General features: G+C 41.9%; 1 protein-coding gene across 1 annotated transcript in view; it reads right to left on the bottom strand.

The window, feature by feature from the left end:
- The window catches only part of THSD7B (thrombospondin type 1 domain containing 7B), a 578,528-nt gene that overhangs the window by 296,728 nt on the left and 262,042 nt on the right, over positions 1-19,758 (bottom strand). Inside the window, exons 7-8 of the mRNA XM_054972840.1 lie at positions 12,766-12,960; positions 5,359-5,593 (exon numbers count right to left, since the gene is read on the bottom strand). Coding sequence (XP_054828815.1) covers positions 5,359-5,593; positions 12,766-12,960 — 430 coding nt within the window. The remainder of the gene's footprint in view (positions 1-5,358; positions 5,594-12,765; positions 12,961-19,758) is intronic.

Below are 19,758 nucleotides of genomic sequence, written 5' to 3'. Positions count from 1 at the left end.
TTCTGAGGGCTATATCATGTATTAGTAATTTATTTATATTCCATCTCTTAACATAGTTCCTGAAGCAGCATATAAGAAAATCAATAAAATGGCCACAAAAGTCATAAGCATTAACTTACAATAGTATCAGAAAATAACATACACAAATATTTAAAAAAAAACTCAAATGAGCAGCAGCAACACAGACCAAAAAGAAAATGGTTTTCAAACAGGACTCAAAAGTGAGGCTGTCATGAGCAAGGTACATTTTGGCAGGCCTTTTAGATATTAAGCTTTCTAGATATCAAGCTGGCCTGTGATTCACTTTTTCAAAGCAGCCTGAAAAAGCATCTCATGTCATCAGGGAAGGAAACCATTTGCTCTAAGTGACACCTCCTTGGGAGGTCTGTAATAAACTGACATCCTGGGATGGATAAAGGGATGTTCTTCTAGCCTTATTGTACCATCATAAAGCCAGAGGCATGAGACGTGGCCAACATGGCAAGGGGCTAGTTAGCCACAGAGTTTGGGAGAGACTGGTTTTAAGAGACGAGGAAACTCCTTTCCACTCCTTGGGAAAAGAGGGTCAAAGAGGCTTTGCAGCCTATTGTGTGTGTAGTTCAGCAAGATAGAAAAAGGAGAGCCCTATAGGCAGGCTTGCTTCCACCTCTCCAAGTACTGAACACTCATCCCAGCAAGGGATGTTTCAAGTACTATTTGGTAACTCAAAAGGGAAAGCTGGATATTAGACTTTGGTTTTTCTTTTCTTTCTCTTATTAGCTATTAAGCCTTGTGCACTGCTCCTTCTATATATATATTCGTGCCCTATGTATTTTATAGTCTACCAGGGCTTTTTTTGAGGGGTAATGCTCCGGAACAGTGTTCCAGCAGCTCTAGAATCTGCCCACGTGATTCCTTCCTCCTTTGGCCCCGTGGGATCTGCAGAGGAGGCTTAGCTGCTTTGAGTTCATTCTGCTTTCTTTTCATTCCTCTGAGGGGAAGGGGGGAGAGAGAGAGAGAGAGAGAGAGCTGGGGCCCAGCGCAGGCTTTGCAGAGGAGGGCTAGGCTGCTTTGAGTTCATTTTGTTTTATTTTCATTGGGGGAGTGGATGGCTGGGGCTGTGTGTGTATGTGTGCTGCTTTGAGTTCATTTTGCTTTCATTCCAGCATTTCTGTGTATGTGTGTGCTGCTTTGAGTTCATTCTGTTTTATTTTCATTGTGGGAGTGGGTGGCTGGGGCTGTGTGTGTATGTGTGCTGCTTTGAGTTCATTCTGCTTTCTTTTCATTCCTTTATGAGAGAGAGAGAGAGAGAGAGAGAGAGAGAGAGAGAGAGAGAGAGAGAGAGAGGATGCAAGCAGAGCTGCTGGGGCTGGCTCTCCAGAGGAGGTTAGCTGCTCTGAGTTCATTCTGCTTTCATTTCATTCAGGGGTTTCTGTGGGTGTGCCGCTTTGAGCTCATTCTGTTTTATTTTCATTGGGGGAGTCGGTGGCTGGGGCTGTGTGTGTATGTGTGCTGCTTTGAGTTCATTCTGCTTTCATTCCAGCATTTCTGTGTATGTGTGTGCTGCTTTGAGTTCATTCTGTTTTCATTCCAGCATTTCTGTGTATGTGTGTGCTGCTTTGAGCTCATTCTGTTTTATTTTCATTGGGGGAGTCGGTGGCTGGGGCTGTGTGTGTGTGTGTGTGATGCTTTGAGTTCATTCTGCTTTCATTCCAGCATTTCTGTGTATGTGTGTGCTGCTTTGAGCTCATTCTGTTTTATTTTCATTGGGGGAGTCGGTGGCTGGGGCTGTGTGTGTGTGTGTGTGATGCTTTGAGTTCATTCTGCTTTCTTTTCATGGGGGTGAGTGGGGCTGTGTGTGTGTGTTGCTTTCATACTTTTGTTAACTGAAGGTGACAATGTTATGGTTCCCACAGCTTTTGAGTGCAGACTGGTTCTGTGTTAGTTAAATATATCAGTTATGGTTATTTGTATTAGTTAAAATATCAGTTATGGTTATTCCAGTTTTATGCTATGAATGGATAGATGTGTCCAAGTCACAGAAGACTTTCATCAATATATTCATTGGCATATAGGTGTTCTTATGTCTTAATAGCTGTAACTCGAATGGTTCTTCCCACCCCCAGCTGATTAACATCACTGAAATTGCAGTGGACATATGGGTGTTAAGGAAGTTTTTTATGAATATTGTTTGTCTGGGACATTGGCATATTTATGAGCATTTCACAATGTCACAACGGATTGCCATTGTTATGGTCTCTGACTGCAAATAAATTCATTCCTTCATTCATTCATTTCACAACGGCTTAGCCATTGGTAATGTAGAGTTAGCAGGCAACAAAAGAAAGCCATTTTAAACTAAGTATAAATCTAATGCAGGTAAAGTTGAGTATCTAATTTTTAATTGCTCCAGTAAAGCAAAACCCTCCCTGAAAATTTGAAAATTCAATATTCATTAGATTAGGAATTTCAGACTCTGTGGAATTTTGAGAAAGAATTTTGGGTTTTTTTCCTATGCTGGCAGAGGGAATCTGTTAGAATTTAGTTTTGTGAGATGGGTTTTGGATTTTTAGAGGCCCCCTCCTTCCTGCATATTTTAAAATATGATTCCAAAGAAATGAAATGTTTGGGAAAGGGAATGGAAGATTTCATTTTTTGTAGAAGATACAGAAAGGAAAAAACTGCTTTCTCATAATAATGTAATTTTCCAAGCTTACTAACATTTATCTCATTGTAATACATTGTGCTAGGTTCCGGGAAGTGGTGGCACTTCCAGGAGTGATGGCACTTCTGGGAGTGACGTCATCACAGATTTTCATGATAATAGAGAGTTCTACCATTCTTTTCCCAGAAAAAAGCCCTGTACTATAGTACAATAAAGAGCTTTCTTTGGTTAAGGATGCAGAGGAGTTAGCCGTGTTAGTCTGTAGTAGCAAAATCAAAAAGAGTCCAGTAGCACCTTTAACACTAACCAACTTTATTGTAGCATAAGCTTTTGAGAATCACAGTTCGTCAGATGCATCTGACGAAGAGAACTGTGATTCTCGAAAGCTTATGATACAATAAAGTTGGTTAGTCTTAAAAGTGCTACTGGACTCTTTTTTCTTTGGTTAAGTCATGCTATGTCTAAGCTTCACCTATGAGCCTTCTGTTCAGCCATTTGCTAGAACTCTACACATGCACAGAGGCTGACCAGCTTCCCAAAAAGCTAGTGAAGGGTTAAAACCTAGTTTGGGTGGTGGTAGCCTACTAAATGAACAGAAGGTCTGAGAGGGAGACCCTTCCTCCCCTGATCATAATAGTAGCTAGGTTGGCCAGGTCCCTTGTCTCCCCTGGTGGGAGATTGCGAGCCTGGCCCTTACCCTGTGGTGTCTCTGGAGTCTCTCTTCACTTGCATGATGACATCACTTCCTGGAAGGGTGCGGGGTGCAATTTGGGCCATGGTGGGTACGGGGGCATGCAACACCTTCCGGGAGCATGCTGTGCCGCCTGGGAGCACATGGCACCACCTGGGGGACACCCAGGGGAGTGCACCCCCTCGCCAGTCAAGTAAGTGGGCATGGAGGAGGGAAGGGTGGGAGCCGGGCATCCCCTGCCAGGACATGGAGATGACACCCCTAATAGAGGTACAATTATCTTACAGGTGAGGCACAAGCCCAGGAAGGAGGAGAAGCAAGGAGAGGAGGCTCTAGGAAATTTGATGGCACATTTGGGACTGCCTCTGCATGGTGTCAAAAATTACCATAGAATGCAACCTGATGCTTAGCAATGTTGCTTAGCAATGCTATATATTTATAAACACTAAATATGGAAAATAATTATAACCTTGTTAGGTGTTAAGACTTCTCAACTACTTGGCAAAACTACAGTAGGTCTAGAAGTCAGAAAATTTCACATCCACTACCATAACTAATCAAAAGCAGCACATAAAAAAATCCAAATTATATAAATCTGATATTATTTATCACCAAAAGCTTAAGAAAGCGACCATGATTTGATTTGATGCCTAATACTCAAAAACTTTGTGCCAGGTGGACAGACGTATTGAAGCAAACGGCAGATAAGATACCAGATCTGAAAAAAGGCCTGCCTTTGGTAGCCATTCATCTGACATGAGAAGAAGGGAGCACAGAGCAAAGATTTTAACAGTCAGGGATGTTTATGTGAGAGAAGGTGGTCCTTAAGATACCTTTAAAATCCTAAACTGCCTTGGATCTGAGTAAGAACCAGCACTTTCAATTGAACCAAGAAACAAACTGGAAGCCAACAGAGTGTTTTTCATTATAGACAAAATGTCTTAACAACAACAACAACATTCGATTTATATACCGCCCTTCAGGATGACTTAACACCCACTCAGAGCGGTTTACAAAGTATGTCATTATTATCTCCAAAACAAAACATCCTGCGAGGCAGGTGGGGCTAAGAGAGCTAGAAGCTATGATTGACCTAAGGTCACTCAGCTGGTTTCAAGTGGAGGAGTGAGGAATCAAACCCAGTTCTCCAGATTAGAGTCCCGCACTCTTAACCGCTACATCAAACTGGCTCTCAATACCTTGTCCTAGTCAGTAGTCTCACAGAAGCTATCTCAAAAGTTCCCCAAGGCATGTGTAACAATCACCTTACAGGGCTCATATTCTAAGCACACAGATACCAAACCGTGATAGTATTTCTACCTGTATGTCGGGTGTGCTTTGTTCTGCACCTCCAGAGATGTGGAGATGCCTCATATTCAGGAGTAAGCACTCACTTGCTTAAAGCTGTACCACATCACTTAATATGGTAGCAACTACCCATGACTATTTGGAAAGAGCTGATGCTGTCAGATAAAGTCATTTTCTACAGTTTTGAACAAAGCTGGGAGTAACTATTCTGACCACGAATAAACTCCATTTTGTCACCATCCTCCCTGAAAATGGTCAGGGCAGGGTAGATCAGCCCAGCCCAGCAATCTGCCCCTTTGCCGCGAATCACCTGTAATGGATACCTTCAGCAGGTCTCTGCTTCCTCCAGCATTACAAAATATACACTTTTCTTCAATAGTATGGGAACCAATAATAGACTGAGGAGCTGGAATGTTAGGTGCACATGCTTCCAAACAGAAGACACTGAAACTCATTATTTCATCAATCCAAAGTGATAGTACTATCTTATTCCACAAGTCCCAGAGCATGACACAAGCTGACATAGAAGAAGGAGTAAGAGGGACTAGCAGTGGTGGCTTGCACATTTCAGGCAAACAGATGTTTTTATTCTGATTATTCTGGTCAGCAGGGAGCTGAAATCATGAGCTTGTTTATCTACCTTATGCTGTACTTCCAACATAAACCGAAGCCCATGAACAAGTTACTTTCAATGACATGTACTGCTGAACAATACCTTTTGGCCGAGACCTGGCCAGAATTATTCTTCACACAGAAGACCTTCCTGGTTTGTATGCCCACTCCACAAGTAGCTTCACCATTCCAGTTAATGGTAGCATTTAGAGACGTTATCAAGGTATTTTCTGAACAGGGACTCCATGTAGATGTTTCCCAGTAGACTTGATTGCAAGAGTGGTTATTGCACAAGCGATATTCTTGTAATACATGATTAGGAGGACATGTTTTTCCACCTATAGGGCATAAAGAGAATGATTTATGTCAGTAGCATAAGAAAGAAAGGTACTGCTATGACATACTGCTTGTGCTTCTTTTTCTGATTTTTAATAAAATTATTCCTGCTGCAGTAAAGGAGCTTCCAAAAACTAGTCTTGCAAAACATGCCAACATATTTGTTTTGGGGTCTTATATCATCGCAATGTTCAAATGAATTGTCCTATTTTGTCCACAATCAGATATCTCTAATTGCTCAAGCTTATAGATTGGTTTTCATGATCAGGCCACGAGATATGGACTTTTCTTCAGTATGGCTGCGCAGCAGAGATAACCAAGATGAGACCACAGATGCACTACCACCCCTGCATCACTGATTTGCCTTAAGAAAGCTCCAATAAACAGCAGTTGTTGTTCTAGTAGTAATACAATTTATATTTAATGAATTAAGTTAACAGAAGCCAAACTGGGTAATACTACCTAACAGGTAATAACCCTTCCATACTACATTTTTGAGTGAATAAAACCTTGTTTAAAAAGCATTTAACTAATTCCAAAAGAGATTATTTCATGGGAGATTCTCCCCACCCCCACCTCCTACTAATTTCCATTTTTTCCAAAGGAATAAGTTTTTGTTTCAAATCTTCATCTCTCAAGTTCTAATGACTGCATAAATAGAAAGATAAAAACATGTCTGCTTAAGAAATGGGCGTGGAAGACCCATTCCACACAGTCAGTTTATGAGATTCAGATTTCATTCTGCTTCTCTTGATCTCCAGAGTTCCACATGAGAAAGAAGGCATGCGGTGCAGAACTGGTCTTTCCCTGGTTTCCTCTCGACTTTTTTCCCTGTACACATATGGTGACTTTTTTTTTTGAAGCTGCTATTGAGTCACCACTAATGCATCCTATGCATGTCTAGAATTCTTAGTCCTGTACTGCTTCTCTCCCCCACCCTTTCCTTTCCCTGGGCATTGATTGGTTGGACACCCAGTGGAAACCACACCCTCTCTCCCCAGCTCTCCACACACTCCCTCTTTATTTTTTATTTTTAAATGAGGGAAGGGACCTAATGCTGCAATATTATTTCACATACAGCAGTATTGTGAAATCAAGACTGCAAATTCATAACCTTGCAAACTGTGCCCACAATTACATTTTTATCATCTTACTGATTCTTTGGCATTAGGTGAAGCCTGAAACAAGCTGAGCATCTATACCCCCCTTCTTAATCAGGCAAAAGTTGAAATGCTGTGTCATTCGTTCATTCTATCCCTTTAAGCAGAATGTCCATCCCATTCCCTAATGGCAATCCACATTCCCCACTGATCACTTCTTGGCTTTACTTTTTTATTTCCTTTGTTTACAACTGGGGCTCATGTTCACGGTGATTTGGAAATGAGGGCCAAATCGAAAGACCAATCTCCACCTACTACAGAACTTTGATTTACAAAAATCTGGAACCATTTGATAATGGAAAAAATAACTGATAATCTGCATCAGACGGAATATCAATCTTTGGGATCAAATTTCTGGGAAAAATGGATCCCATTTTACAAATTAATAGAAGCAAGAGATCTGCAATCTCCCTCTTCACACCACTCATTGTTGATGTATTAAAGTTGAAGCACTGTGTTAATATTTGTAAATGCAATGTATTATATTGGTTTGTTGTTTGATTATTGTTACAGTTCTTAAATTGAATAAAAATATTTTTTTTAAAAAAAGGAAATGAGGGTAGGGGACTCATCTCAAGAATCCACCTTCCCCATCGCAGAACACAGTCACATGATTTGAGGAGGACAGTAAGAATACCATTTTGTTTAGACAGCACTATTTGAACAGTTTGTTCTGACAGAGAGGCACTTTGTTGTGCCAAGCAGACGATTCAAACCATACCACAGCAATCTGCTAGAAGCTAATAGAACACACGCAAAAAGTACCTTGTAGATTCCCCCCAAAAATCCTCCACCAATTGTCTCTCCAGAATTAAAAGATATTGGTGGGCAAGGAATTGCCCAATCAGTGAATACTGGGACAGGGAGAAAGTGGGGCATGGTAGACACACTGGGCTCTAACGTTGCAACGTTATGATGCATGGGCCGAAATTACAAAAAAACAGCGATGTCAGCTCTAGCTCCCACAAAAGGCAGCTTCAAACAGACGCATTTCAACTTGTCTGGAATAAGAAAGCAGAAACTAAAACTGTCTTGAGGTTATGCAGAGCAGAATGCCAGGAGCACAAGACAGTTCAGCTGCAACAGGCATGATTACTCAGAAGTGCCAGCTTAAAATTTGCCATGCAGAATGAGCCAATGATTCCAGCTTTGTCAGGTCCTCTGGGGGCCAATCTAGTGGATGGGGATTGTGGGGGAGGTGGCAGGTACTTACCCCACATATGTGTGCCCCCTCTGTTGCACCAGAAAATAATGTCATTTCCAGTGCAATGTGAAAGCAACAGGTCATGCCTTCTCCCATGGAGAGTCAAGCAGTTGACCTTCCTGAAGGTCAACTCTCGCCTCTTCGATTTCTCAGGACTGGACTTCCAGAGTGAATGAGGTGAGCCCACCTTGTGGCCTGCATCCTCTGCAAGTCCAGTACTTTGGAATCACGCATTAAACTTGTTAGACGTAGTTAAAACCAGCCATCAGAAGGAGGGTGGGTACCAGTGGCAAAGGGAATGCACCCTGCAATTTGCTCCCCCCCCCAAAAAAAAAAGGAATTAAAACACTGGCCCAAAACTGTGACAGACCCTGTGGGACCAAATTTATTCTGAAAAATAATGACATACCCCAGAAATGTTGATTGCCACTGGAGGGAGAAATAGGTTAGATAGGGACTGGTTAGGTTAGGGATGCTTATACGCTGCTTATGTTTACTGTTTACTGTTTTTTGGATGATTTTAATGTTGTTGGAAGTATTCTAATGTTTTTGCATTTGCAGGCTATTGAAATGTTCATGTTGGGTGGGTGTGGTTGGTGGCGTTGGGGGCAGTTGGGGATGATGCAGGTGGCCAGCAGATGATGAAGGCAACATTGGTGTCTCACAGATGTTTGCAGGTACAGCCTGAGGCAGGCAGGGGGTGCGGGAGGAAACCTCTGCAACACTGCTCCGAAAATACCATTGTGTTGTGCCCATGGCTGTGCACAGTTCTACTGTGTGTTGTTTCCCCACTGGCTGAACTGAAAGCACAGCTGCAGGAAATTACAAGGTTCTGCTGGACCTGGTTGCAAGAGTTTCCCCCTATCAATTTGGTTTGGGAGGGATGGGTGATTGCCCTCATGCCCTCATGTGCCAAGAAATAAAGTGGTTTGGAAAAAAAACTGTGTGTGTGTGGTTTTTGTTATTCTGTCCTTGGTTTCTGGAATGGAGGCTGTGTAAGCTAAAGCAGTTATAGAAATAAAGTGTTTTTTCAGCAATTGTGTTTTTGTGATTCTTTGATGTGAAGTGAGTTGTGTTATTTTTGTGTAGGAGACTGCTGGCATGCCCTTTGTTGTGCCCTCCTGCTGTGTAACCTAAAGCAGTTGAAGAAATAAAGTGTTTTTGTCAGCAATTGTGTTTTTGTGATTCTTTGATGTGAAGTGAGTTGTGTTATTTTTGTGTAGGAGACTGCTGGCATGCCCTTTGTTGTGCCCTCCTGCTGTGTAACCTAAAGCAGTTAAAGAAATAAAGTGTTTTTGTCAGCAATTGTGTTTTTGTGATTCTTTGATGTGAAGTGAGTTGTGTTATTTTTGTGTAGGAGACTGCTGGCATGCCCTTTGTTGTGCCCTCCTGCTGTGTAACCTAAAGCAGTTAAAGAAATAAAGTGTTTTTGTCAGCAATTGTGTTTTTGTGATTCTTTGATGTTAAGTGAGTTGTGTTATTTTTCTGTGTGGGAAACTGCTGGTGTAATGTGTCACAATACTTTGCCTAGTTGCACTTTGAAAGTTAGAAAATAAATTTTATTAAACTTTATTCAGTGTGTGTTTGTGTTTTATTCTTTGGTGTGCAGTTGGTTCCCATCACAGGGAACAATGGGGCTGGCTGGCCAGCCATCTCTGTAGGTGGTGGGGGAATTTGCAGGAGGGTGTATGTGGTTCAGGTGTGCTTTCACAGGGACAAGCTTGCACTCAGGAGCATGCCCTCCATTATGGCACCCCTGGGCTGTGCATAATTACCCTGGGAAAGAGAGTTTAAAAGTTCCCATCATAGGGAACAATGGAGGACGGCTGGCCAGCCTGCTCTTGGGGTAGTGGCTGGTGTGGGAATGTTGGGGAGGGTGTCTTTGGATCTGTGTGGGGCTGTTGGGGGGTGGATTTAAAAGGGGGACTGTGCCTGTGGCCATAGATGCCACATTCCGTGTGTTCCTGCTGTGGGAGATTTTCCCATAACAGGAATCAATATAGAGAGAATTGCTGGCCAGTGCCCACAGGGAAGGTTATGTTTTTGGGAGGGGGTGTGCAGTCTTTGGTAATTTGGGTGCAGCTGGACTGTGGCTGTGGCCATTGGCAGCCCCAATCCCATGTGTTTCTGCTGTGTGGAAGTCTTCCCCACAGTAGAAAGACAGTAAGTGGTGTGGCAGGAGAACCACCTTTGGGGGGCATAAAATGGCCCCCCAAAGAGGGATCTGCTTGAGCCTTGGTGGAGGGTGGGAGGACAGGTGGGAGTAGGTCCCCTGAAAGTTGGGGGCATTTTGCATGCAAAATGCCACCCCTAGCCAGACAAGCCTCTTTTTTTCCCCCATAGGGAACAGTGGAGTGGAGGTGGATAGGGGAAGGAGGGGATAAGAGCAGCATCTTTGGGAGGCCATAAAATGGCCTCCCAAAGTGGGATCTGCTTGAGCCTTGGTGGAGGGTGAGAGGACAGGTGGGAGATGGGCCCCTGAAGACTGGGCCCACGCAAAATGCCACCCCTAGCTAGACAAGCCTCTTTTTCCTCCGCACAGGGAATAGTGGAGTGGAGGTGGATGGGGCACCTTCTTTGGGAGGCCATAAAATGCCTCCCCCAAAGTGCTATCTCCCTGAAACTTGGGAGAGGGTGGGAGGACAGTTGGGAGCAGGTCCCCTGAAAGTTGGGTGCATTTTGCTTGCAAAATGCCACCCCAAGCCACCTAGAAAGATGACTTGTTTTCCCCATAGAGAATAATGGAGAGTGTAGGAGGATGGGGGCACCTTCTTTGGGGGGGCATAACATGCCCCCCCAAGTCCAATCTTTCTGAAACTTGGGGTGTGGTTAGAGGAGAGTTAGGAGAAGGTTCCCACCGTGTCTGGTTTGATTTGGAGAGAAAATGCCCCTCCCAGGCTCCCGGAAAGCCGAGAGCAGGTTCCCCATTGAAAACAGTGGCTGAATCTCTCCAAATCAAGCCGAATTGCGTATGCTGAATCGGCTTGCCGATTTGGTATTACCTTAATGCCGAATCGGTTTCCTGATTTGAGTAAACCCGAATTGGGTTTACTGAATCAGGCTGGCCCTGCACACCCCTAGTTGTGATATGAACAAGCAATTGCTCAGTTGTAGTAGAAGGATACTACATTATTACATATGTTTTGACCAAAATATTGCTACACTTGGTTTGACCTATAAATTGTATTTATTTATACTGAGACAATCTTCATTATTGTATTAGTGGTCTCTTAGGAATTTCCTCCTTTGTTTAGCACCTATCCTGAGGACCTGCATGGATGAGATGGTTTAAGAAGAATAAGCAAATTTTTATACTGTACATATTCAAAAAATGGATATCCACATATATAAAAGTGTTTTAAAACTATACAATTTATACTATATTCTGTTGGAACAATTTCACAGGTGAAATACTGTATTTTCTACTTCTCATTTCTCCTTCTAAAACTCGAAAGCTACTCTTCTATTATACAGACAGATGTTAGACCCAGCTTGCCTCAGATAGCACCTTCATCTGCTTTGGCGGAGAATCCCAAACCAGATAAACAACAGTAAGCAGAGAGGGTACTGCTGAGGAATATTTTCAAAATTACATATAACCAGTTATCTCACCTTCTATTTTGATAGAATTATGTTTTGGGACATTTAAAGCACCATTTGATATATAACTATGCAAAAGTATATCCTTTTTTTTTTTTTTAAAGATGCACTAAACTTTAACACAAAAACATACAGCCTCAGTTTTTTCCAGTGTGTTTTTCTACGGCCCAGTCCTAGACATTATTGAGAATTCTCCTTGTGTTCTGTGGGTGTTCTTCGTAAGCCTGCATAGGATTACACCTTAAGGTACTTGCTTGGATTTATAGATCTACAGCAATATGACAGGAGTGAACATCATCTAATTAATTTCTCTATGTAAATTTATCTTTTAAAAATTCAATATTTTGAATTTTTAAATATTTAATAGCATCATTAAACCAGGACTTCACTGTTATGAGGTACCAAGTTGGTAATACAATGGATTAATGAATAATTGTACATGCAATTTCCCCCCTCAAGTGATAAGGAGTATTAATTTGTAGTATTACAATAGAATGGGGGGGGGGGTCCAAATACCTTTCCAGAGAAATATGGAGTAGCCCACAGCCTTGAAAAGCTTAAAGTAAGAAATACCGCACACCATTATCTTTTTTACTGGTACTTCTCTTCCAGCATGGTGTTTATACATATACAAAATATTCTATTTTTTATTTTGTTCTGACTGTTTTAAGCATGTATACTCATACTCTTTCCCAACTTTCGTTGTTGTTTTTTTTAATTAGTTGTGGCACAAGAGGCCACTATTGAGCTGCTAATAGGACATTTGTCTGATGTGATACACAGATTATTAGGCTTAGACATCAGTGAGGGACCACACTATATTAACATACAAAATTGTTCAGTATGACTATACATTTCTGTCATCACATACAAGTCATGAACAAAGCAGAAATGAACACATTTCCCCTCCAAAAACACTACCCTTCTCTCACTTCCCATCTTAGTTTCTATGCTGTTAATATATTTGATTACTTGGATCTGATAAGCCTTATTTTCAAATTAGCAGTCTCACCATTCAAATAATTTTAGAACCACAGCTAACAAAGCTCAACTTCTCCTGAGGCAAAAAGCCTGGCCCATAATCTTGACCAATTAAGAAGGAAGAGTCAGAAAGACTCTCATACGCCTAAAAAGAACCATTCTTAGCCTTGTTATGACACAAGAAACCTCGAAGGTAGCACGCAACAGCCATAAGAGACCTGCTCCTCACCTTCTCCTGGCAATGCCAGTATAGATCTAGTACGGCTTTGCTTCCCTTCTGCATTTTTACTCGAGCACGAGTGAGAACAGGATGACCACTGTGACCACTCAGTTACAACGCAGTCCATTCCACACGGCACTTCACAAGTAGTTGTTCCGGAAGGAGAAGGAATCTCTGAACAAAAGTCATCTGCTACATCATCCCCTAAAATGGACACAAAATGAGAAAAAGTAGTTTATGATTAACAACAACCACATTTGAAAGGAATGTTGCAGTAGCCCTAAACTAGTGATCCTGTGGTGTGCCATGGTACTCACCACATGTTTCCTAGCACCCACTCTAAACAAACTGCAGTCCCAGCCAATGGCATGACATGCAATTGCGTGAAAGCTTTAATTTCATACTCAGTCAATTCTACAATTATGATTCAGCGCTATGGAAATGTATATGCTAACGTGGAAGTGCAGCACTTTTACAGGTGATATACATTAGCTTTGTCAGATCTTGCCTTTTTTGTAGCTCTCTGGAGCAGTGCACACAAACACGGATCCAAGTTTATAAAAGAGGCAAAGAACAGTAGCAAAATCTTGAAGGATTTCAATGTTTGAACTATATAAAGTGCTATCCAAGTGGTATTCTCACTTAGACTGCTTTTTTCCCTTAGGATTTTTGCAAAGCTTTCATTATCTTTAATGAACCCAACAGAGACCCCCAGGAGTAGCCAGTCACTTAAACATGTGGCAAGAGAGCCCATAAAACTTGGAATTGGAGCTGCAGAAGGAAAACTCATCTCTTCATTGGCAATGAGGCTTGTGTCTATCAGGAGGAAGCCTGGCATATAATTATAATGTAGAGGGTAAAGATCTCTATTGCTTTTGCATGGCAACGTGTCTATGGCAGTCTGTAAAGAAGAGAGACAGGCTGCCCGTGGAAGTGCTTAAAGCCGTCAATTGTGCAGCAGTAATTTCTGCATTTATATCCCTAAATGAGGACAGCCTCATAGTCCCCAAGGTACAAATAAAACTTTTCAAGCATATTATAGGGAGTAATAGAGAGAAGCGAGGAGGCAATCACGCTACAAGATATGTTTTCAAATATTTTCTTTTTAATCCCCTCTCTCTAGGACTTGCCTCTGCCGATCAGAAAAAGCTTCACTCTCCTGATCATTGAATTATTATTCTAAGCCACTGAATGATTAAACAAATTTGAAAATCCCTCTCCTACAGCAAAGCATTTCATCATGGATGAATATGAATCTATTTCTATTCCACATTTGTCAGGATTCTCTCAGTGCACCTACCACCTGTGTTTAATCATTCTTTCGGAATGGTCTATTTCAGCAGTAGTACTCTGGCTGATCATCTCAAGCTGACAGGTGAGCGTGGGGGTGGGGACACTGAGGAAGATCTTCAACCATGCGCCAATTATGTGCTTGCCTCTATTCAACATTCTGGTACTGCAATCCACAAGAATGTTTGACAGCCTACCTGTGTCATGCTTGTTACCATTGCTCTGAGAACCAGGGTCAAGGTGGAGTTTGCAAAGGAAAGGTAAGACTTTAGACTAGCCCAACAGTAAAAATCAATCCTGTTTTACCATTTCTGTTCATAGGAAATCTACAAATCATCAGTTCCTGACAGGTTTTATGGCATATCATAGACCACTGGGTACACACAGAAGACTTATTTCCTTCCTTTTTCAATCACAGTGGAATAAGTTATCCACATTTAATTCTTGCCATTATCCAAGTGGGTCCACTTCAAGGATTGCTGATGGTTTGTAGTGGAAGAAGCTGAGCTGGCTTTTGGAAAATATATATTTTGTTTTTTAGTAAACAAGAGTTATGGCTGAAAACATGCCATTTCTTGAAATCATTTTGCGTTTTTAACTTTAATAATAATTCTTTATCCACAAGGCAGAAAATCACATCCAAAACCACCCTAGCAAGATCTGATGTTAGTGATAAAAATGGAATTAAATGGATTTTAGAGCTAATCCTAGCAAAACATGGTAAGAAATAGGTTATTGTGCATGTAGTGAGCACTAAATGTCACCTACTTCAGCAAAGATCATTGAGAAGGCTGCATAATTTCTGTAAAGAATAAGTTTGGGCTGTTTGCCAAATAAATTATGGAAACCTCTTTTTAAAAAGTGAGATATACTGGAATTGTAAAGAGTGAAGAAGAGATGCATTGGATAAACTCCATTTCCACCCTCTCTTACCACATCCCTACCCATTGAACCTTAATGTAGTAGTAGTGACTTTACCTGGCCAAAATTCAATGGCAAACAAAGTTTTCAGGGGGGGGATGGTAATCTTCCCCTAATGTTTTACTCCCACTGACAGGCCTCAGATATTTTGCCTAAATAACAATCTCTAAATTCATCCAAAAATATGCTTTGGATGAAATTTCAAGTCAACTCAAAACTGACTTCAAATGCTCCAGTGACCATGTGATGACTTGTATTGCTGATCTAATGCCAAAAGAAGTTACGCCATCACCCCAACAAACCTCCTCTGTCTCCAATAATCTATAATGCTGTAGATTATATAAATTAAACTTCAGCAAGGCATGTAAAGACAACAACAATTAAGTATGAGGCCGCATAAAAAAAAACTTGGGTCCCATAAGGTATTGTCTATATTTTCTACAATTCCCACTATAATATGGATAACTTCCATAATGCTGCCAAGACAACCTACATTGCACTATACTCAGCAACATATGCAAAAAGACAGATTCCTTCCTAGAGGAGCTTACAATGTGATGTTCCCCAGAGAAGAAGACAATGGAGAAGAGGTGAAGGAAGAAAAACGTAGGAAGAAAAGGCATGCATACAACTGCCATCTTAGTTATGAGCTGGTCTAAGGGTGGATACTGGAGCAGGATTTCAACAAAGTCAGGAAAGCAATACTGTATACCAGTCATAAGAGGCAGGAAGAGAGAAAGGGTAGGACCATTTATGGAAGCAATTAATGAGAGATCTTCTTGCTGCTAAAAGAAGAATAGAGGTAGAACTAGAGGTTTAATCCCCAGCATCTTCAGTTAAAATGATCAGGGAGTAGGTAACGTGAAAAAAATGATCCAGTTGAATGAGTCAACTTTTAAAGGCAACCTGAAACATAATGAACATCTTAACATGGAGTTTCTTTAGGAGACACATGGCATGTAGATTTTCTTTTGCCCTGTTGCACTGAGAGGCTGGATAATATAAATAATTTTGTAACCAAACCCTGAAACACAGAAGATCCTCATTTGCACATAAATGACTTGTATAACATTTTTGCATCTTTTAATGACACACTGTCCATCAATATTATTCCTTGTATCCTTTCATGTTCTCCATGTAAAATAATGAAACAGTCATTAAAATACTATGCCTGCTATAAAATTTTATGTCCCATTTAAATCTCAGGAAACAATGCCGATAAACCTTGAGTAACTGCTTGTCTATTATAAAGATGCCAGTAGATAGTAGTAAATTTAGAGGAGGGGGGGATCAAACTTGCCATTTGCCAGTTTGCTAACAGCAATTTTAAATCTTTCAGGATAAATAGGCTAACAGAAAAAAAATATTCCCCCAGACATCTAATTAGCTAATGGAAGTGTTGCATTTAAACATTTCACAACAACAATAATAGAATTTATGAGTGTAAGATTGATTTGATATAACCCATTGTTAATGCACTCAGATCTTGGAAATGTTGCCATTGACTTTTTTCCCCACATCACTCCACCGAATCAAATACTAATAAGTCCAAGTACAAATTCTCTACTGGATGTGCTGCTTTGCCAATTGGATGGCCTATGTCACACTTCACAGAAATTTCCACCTGGGTGCTGACTTTTACTAATGCCAATCCATAGTTAAGAACTTCACTGAGAAGTGTTGTCAGTTTGTCAGTGTGACCAGCAGGGTGAGGAATAAATCTAATTGCTTTGCTCCACTGCCATTTTAGCAGTAGAGAGGGAAAAAGAAAAGAACAGTCAAAAAAAGAATGACGGGGGCATAAAATGTCAGAGTAAAACAAAGAAGAAACAGTGCACAAGGAAGAGAAAGGAAACCTGCCAGAATGCTTCAGAATATGCCCATATGAATCAATAGGAAAGGCAACCTGATTAAAAGAAAGAAGAGGGGGAAATATGCTCTAGGATAAGTGAATGTTTTATACCAGTTTGGTGTGGTGGTTCAGAGCACGGGACTCTAATATGGAGAACCAGGTTTGATTTCCTACTCCTCCACTTGAAGCCAGCTGGGTGACCTTGGATCAGTCACAGCTTCTAGGAGCTCTCTCACCCCCACCCACCTCACAGGGTGATATTGTTGTGGGGATAATAATGACATAATTGGTAAACAGCACTGAGTGGGAATTAAGTTGTCCTGAACAGCGGTATATAAAACGAATATTATTATTATTATTCGAATGTTATTATACATGAATTTCTCATTTTTCTTTTATTACCACCTTGCTCTAAACTGAAAAGTTAGATGTTTCTCCATGAATGGTTAACAGTTTGAGAGGAAAAAGAGACAGAAGAACTTATTGTGCATTGAGATCAGAATTGGGATATCAATTGCCATAAGAGTAATGGTTAGAAGTGTACAAAATGAAATAAATAAGTTGGAAATGCAACTGGAAATTGTGGTTTCCTTCCGTTAAAGGGGCTTCCAGAATGGTGAACCAAATCTGGGAAACCAAGTTATAACTAGGGGTGAGCACTTTGGGTTCCCGGTTAGGGGAAAAAAAAACTAAACGGGCCCAATTCGTAAAGATTCAGTATTTCCGAATGGGGGACCGTATGATGGCCCCAATTCAGAAATACCAAATCAAAGCTTCCCAAAGCGATTCAGGTCACTTCGGGATTTGAGGCCTTTTTAAAGGGCTCCTTCCCACCAACACCCCACTTAACTGGGACATCCCTGAGGCGGCAGAAGAGGCTGTGGCCTTCCCGACCGTTTTGCTGGACACTGCCACGGCTGAAGCGGTGGTGTGGGCAGCAGAGGCGCCAGCTGCAGCCTTCCCCGCTGCCATGCTGGCCGCTATGGCGGCCAAAGTGGCGGTGCAGGCGGCTGAGGCGCCAGCTGCGGCCTTCCCTGCCGCCCAGCTGGCTGCCGCTGCGGCCAAAGCAGTGGCACGAGTGGCCAAGGTGCCAGCTACAGCCTTCCCTGCCGCCCGCCGCGGAGGCTGAAGCATCGGTACGGGCGACCGAGATGCCAGCTGCGGCCTTCCCTGCCGCCCTGTTGACCGCTGCAGTGGCGAAGGTGCCTGCTCCAGCCTTCAGGGAAGGTATGTGGAGTGGGGATTGAGGGAAGGGGGCTCAAGGGGGAGGTGGGGGTCTCACTTTGGTATGCTCCGAATCATTACAAAGCATACCAAAGTGATTCCGATAACCCGAACCTGAAGCGGCTTGCTGCTTCAGGTTTTGGGCTATTCCGAATCTTTTTCCCACTTCAGGTAAACCTGAAGCAGGAAAACCAAATATTTCCCCGGTGCACACCCCTAGTTATAACAGCACCCTCCCTCTGAAAATCTCATGTTTTGTTTTAGTTCTTGACACACAGCAGTGGCACCAGACAGGTATGCACTGGGCTAGTAGCATCTTGTTTTCCTTAATGGTGTTCTACTAATCAGATCCCTAGGGGAAAGTGCTGTTATGTTATATCACCTATTGTGCAAGTGGTTTGTTCAATCAAACAAACTTGATAAAAGCTTTGGAAGATTTCAATCATAGACTACAATTCTAAAGACACTTTCCTAGGAGTAAGCATTATTGAATAACATGGGATTTATATCTGAGTAGATCTGTTTAGGACCGCTTCCTAATCTTTCCTAGTCTTTCAGTCGCTCTCTTTTTCTGAGTCAAAAGGTAGGCATGTACCCCAATGAAACTTTAGCTGCTTCACAGGTCCCACATACACATCAACCAATCTCTTTAGGATTCTCACTGTTGTAATAGGTGATGATTCAGCATGCTTTCAACACTGAAGGGTGCTTCATGTGTCTCTATGTGTATTAGTCTCTTGATAAGTAAGCTGCTTCTCTTTGTCTAAGGTAGCAACACCTTCTGACTCCTCTCTCTCTGTTTCCTTTGGGAGATTCTCTCTTTCTTGGCTCAAGGCCTTCCAAAGGGAAGGATGTATTTTTCAAAGTTCCTGCCACAAAGACCTCATCCACGCACCCACATCCAGCCTCAATGCTGCCCTAGGCGGCCATGGTATAGCGCAAGTAATACTTTAGGCTAAGACACTTTCTTTCTCCTCAAAGATATTGATGTGAATGGAATCTACCTCAATAAATTGTGAGTTCTGTCTTTTCTACAATCTGATTGCCTGGAGATTAACTAATGCATGTTGGGGAAAATGCATCTGACTAGGTAACTCTGCTACCAAACAAAATATAACTATTTCTAATACTCATTCTACTTCAACACTGCCTCCCATTCAGCATCTGCCAAAACACTTAAAAAAAAAACTCCACATAAAGCTTAAATCAAGCCCTCTGCAAGCCACTGGCCTACTCTGCCCTTTCAAAAATAACCCTGCCAGCCCCCACTGCAAAAGAAAAAGTTATGAGGGAAAAACGTAGGCCTGTTTGGTTGGGTGGGGGGTTTCAGAGTATCATCCTGCCTGCCTGTCTGCTGGCACTTGGGGAATGTAGAGGATGGGCAGTGATTAATGAGAGAACATCCCATTTTGCAATGTAATGCTGAGCATCAAAAGAACGAATTTGGATTCACTCCTCATCATGGGAATCAAACTGCCAAGCAAAGGGAAATATAGGGCAACAGGCAACAGCAAGATGCAAGGGTAACAGTTTACTGACAGAAAAAAGTACACATGAAGCTGAATTGATTTTAATGTTACTGCACTGCGCTGGTTGGAGCACTCTTATATTTGTTGACTGTGCTGACGCTGCCCCTCTACCACTTTGCCAGCCAGTTTCCCTCCATAGTGTGCACCTGCTAATACCTACCTTCTTTTAGGTCCATTGTTGTGTGT

This window comes from Eublepharis macularius, chromosome 2 (assembly GCF_028583425.1).
Source record: "Eublepharis macularius isolate TG4126 chromosome 2, MPM_Emac_v1.0, whole genome shotgun sequence".
Taxonomy (NCBI): domain Eukaryota; kingdom Metazoa; phylum Chordata; class Lepidosauria; order Squamata; family Eublepharidae; genus Eublepharis; species Eublepharis macularius.
Note: the sequence above shows the minus strand (reverse complement) of the source record. Positions and strands in the feature narration are given on the sequence as shown.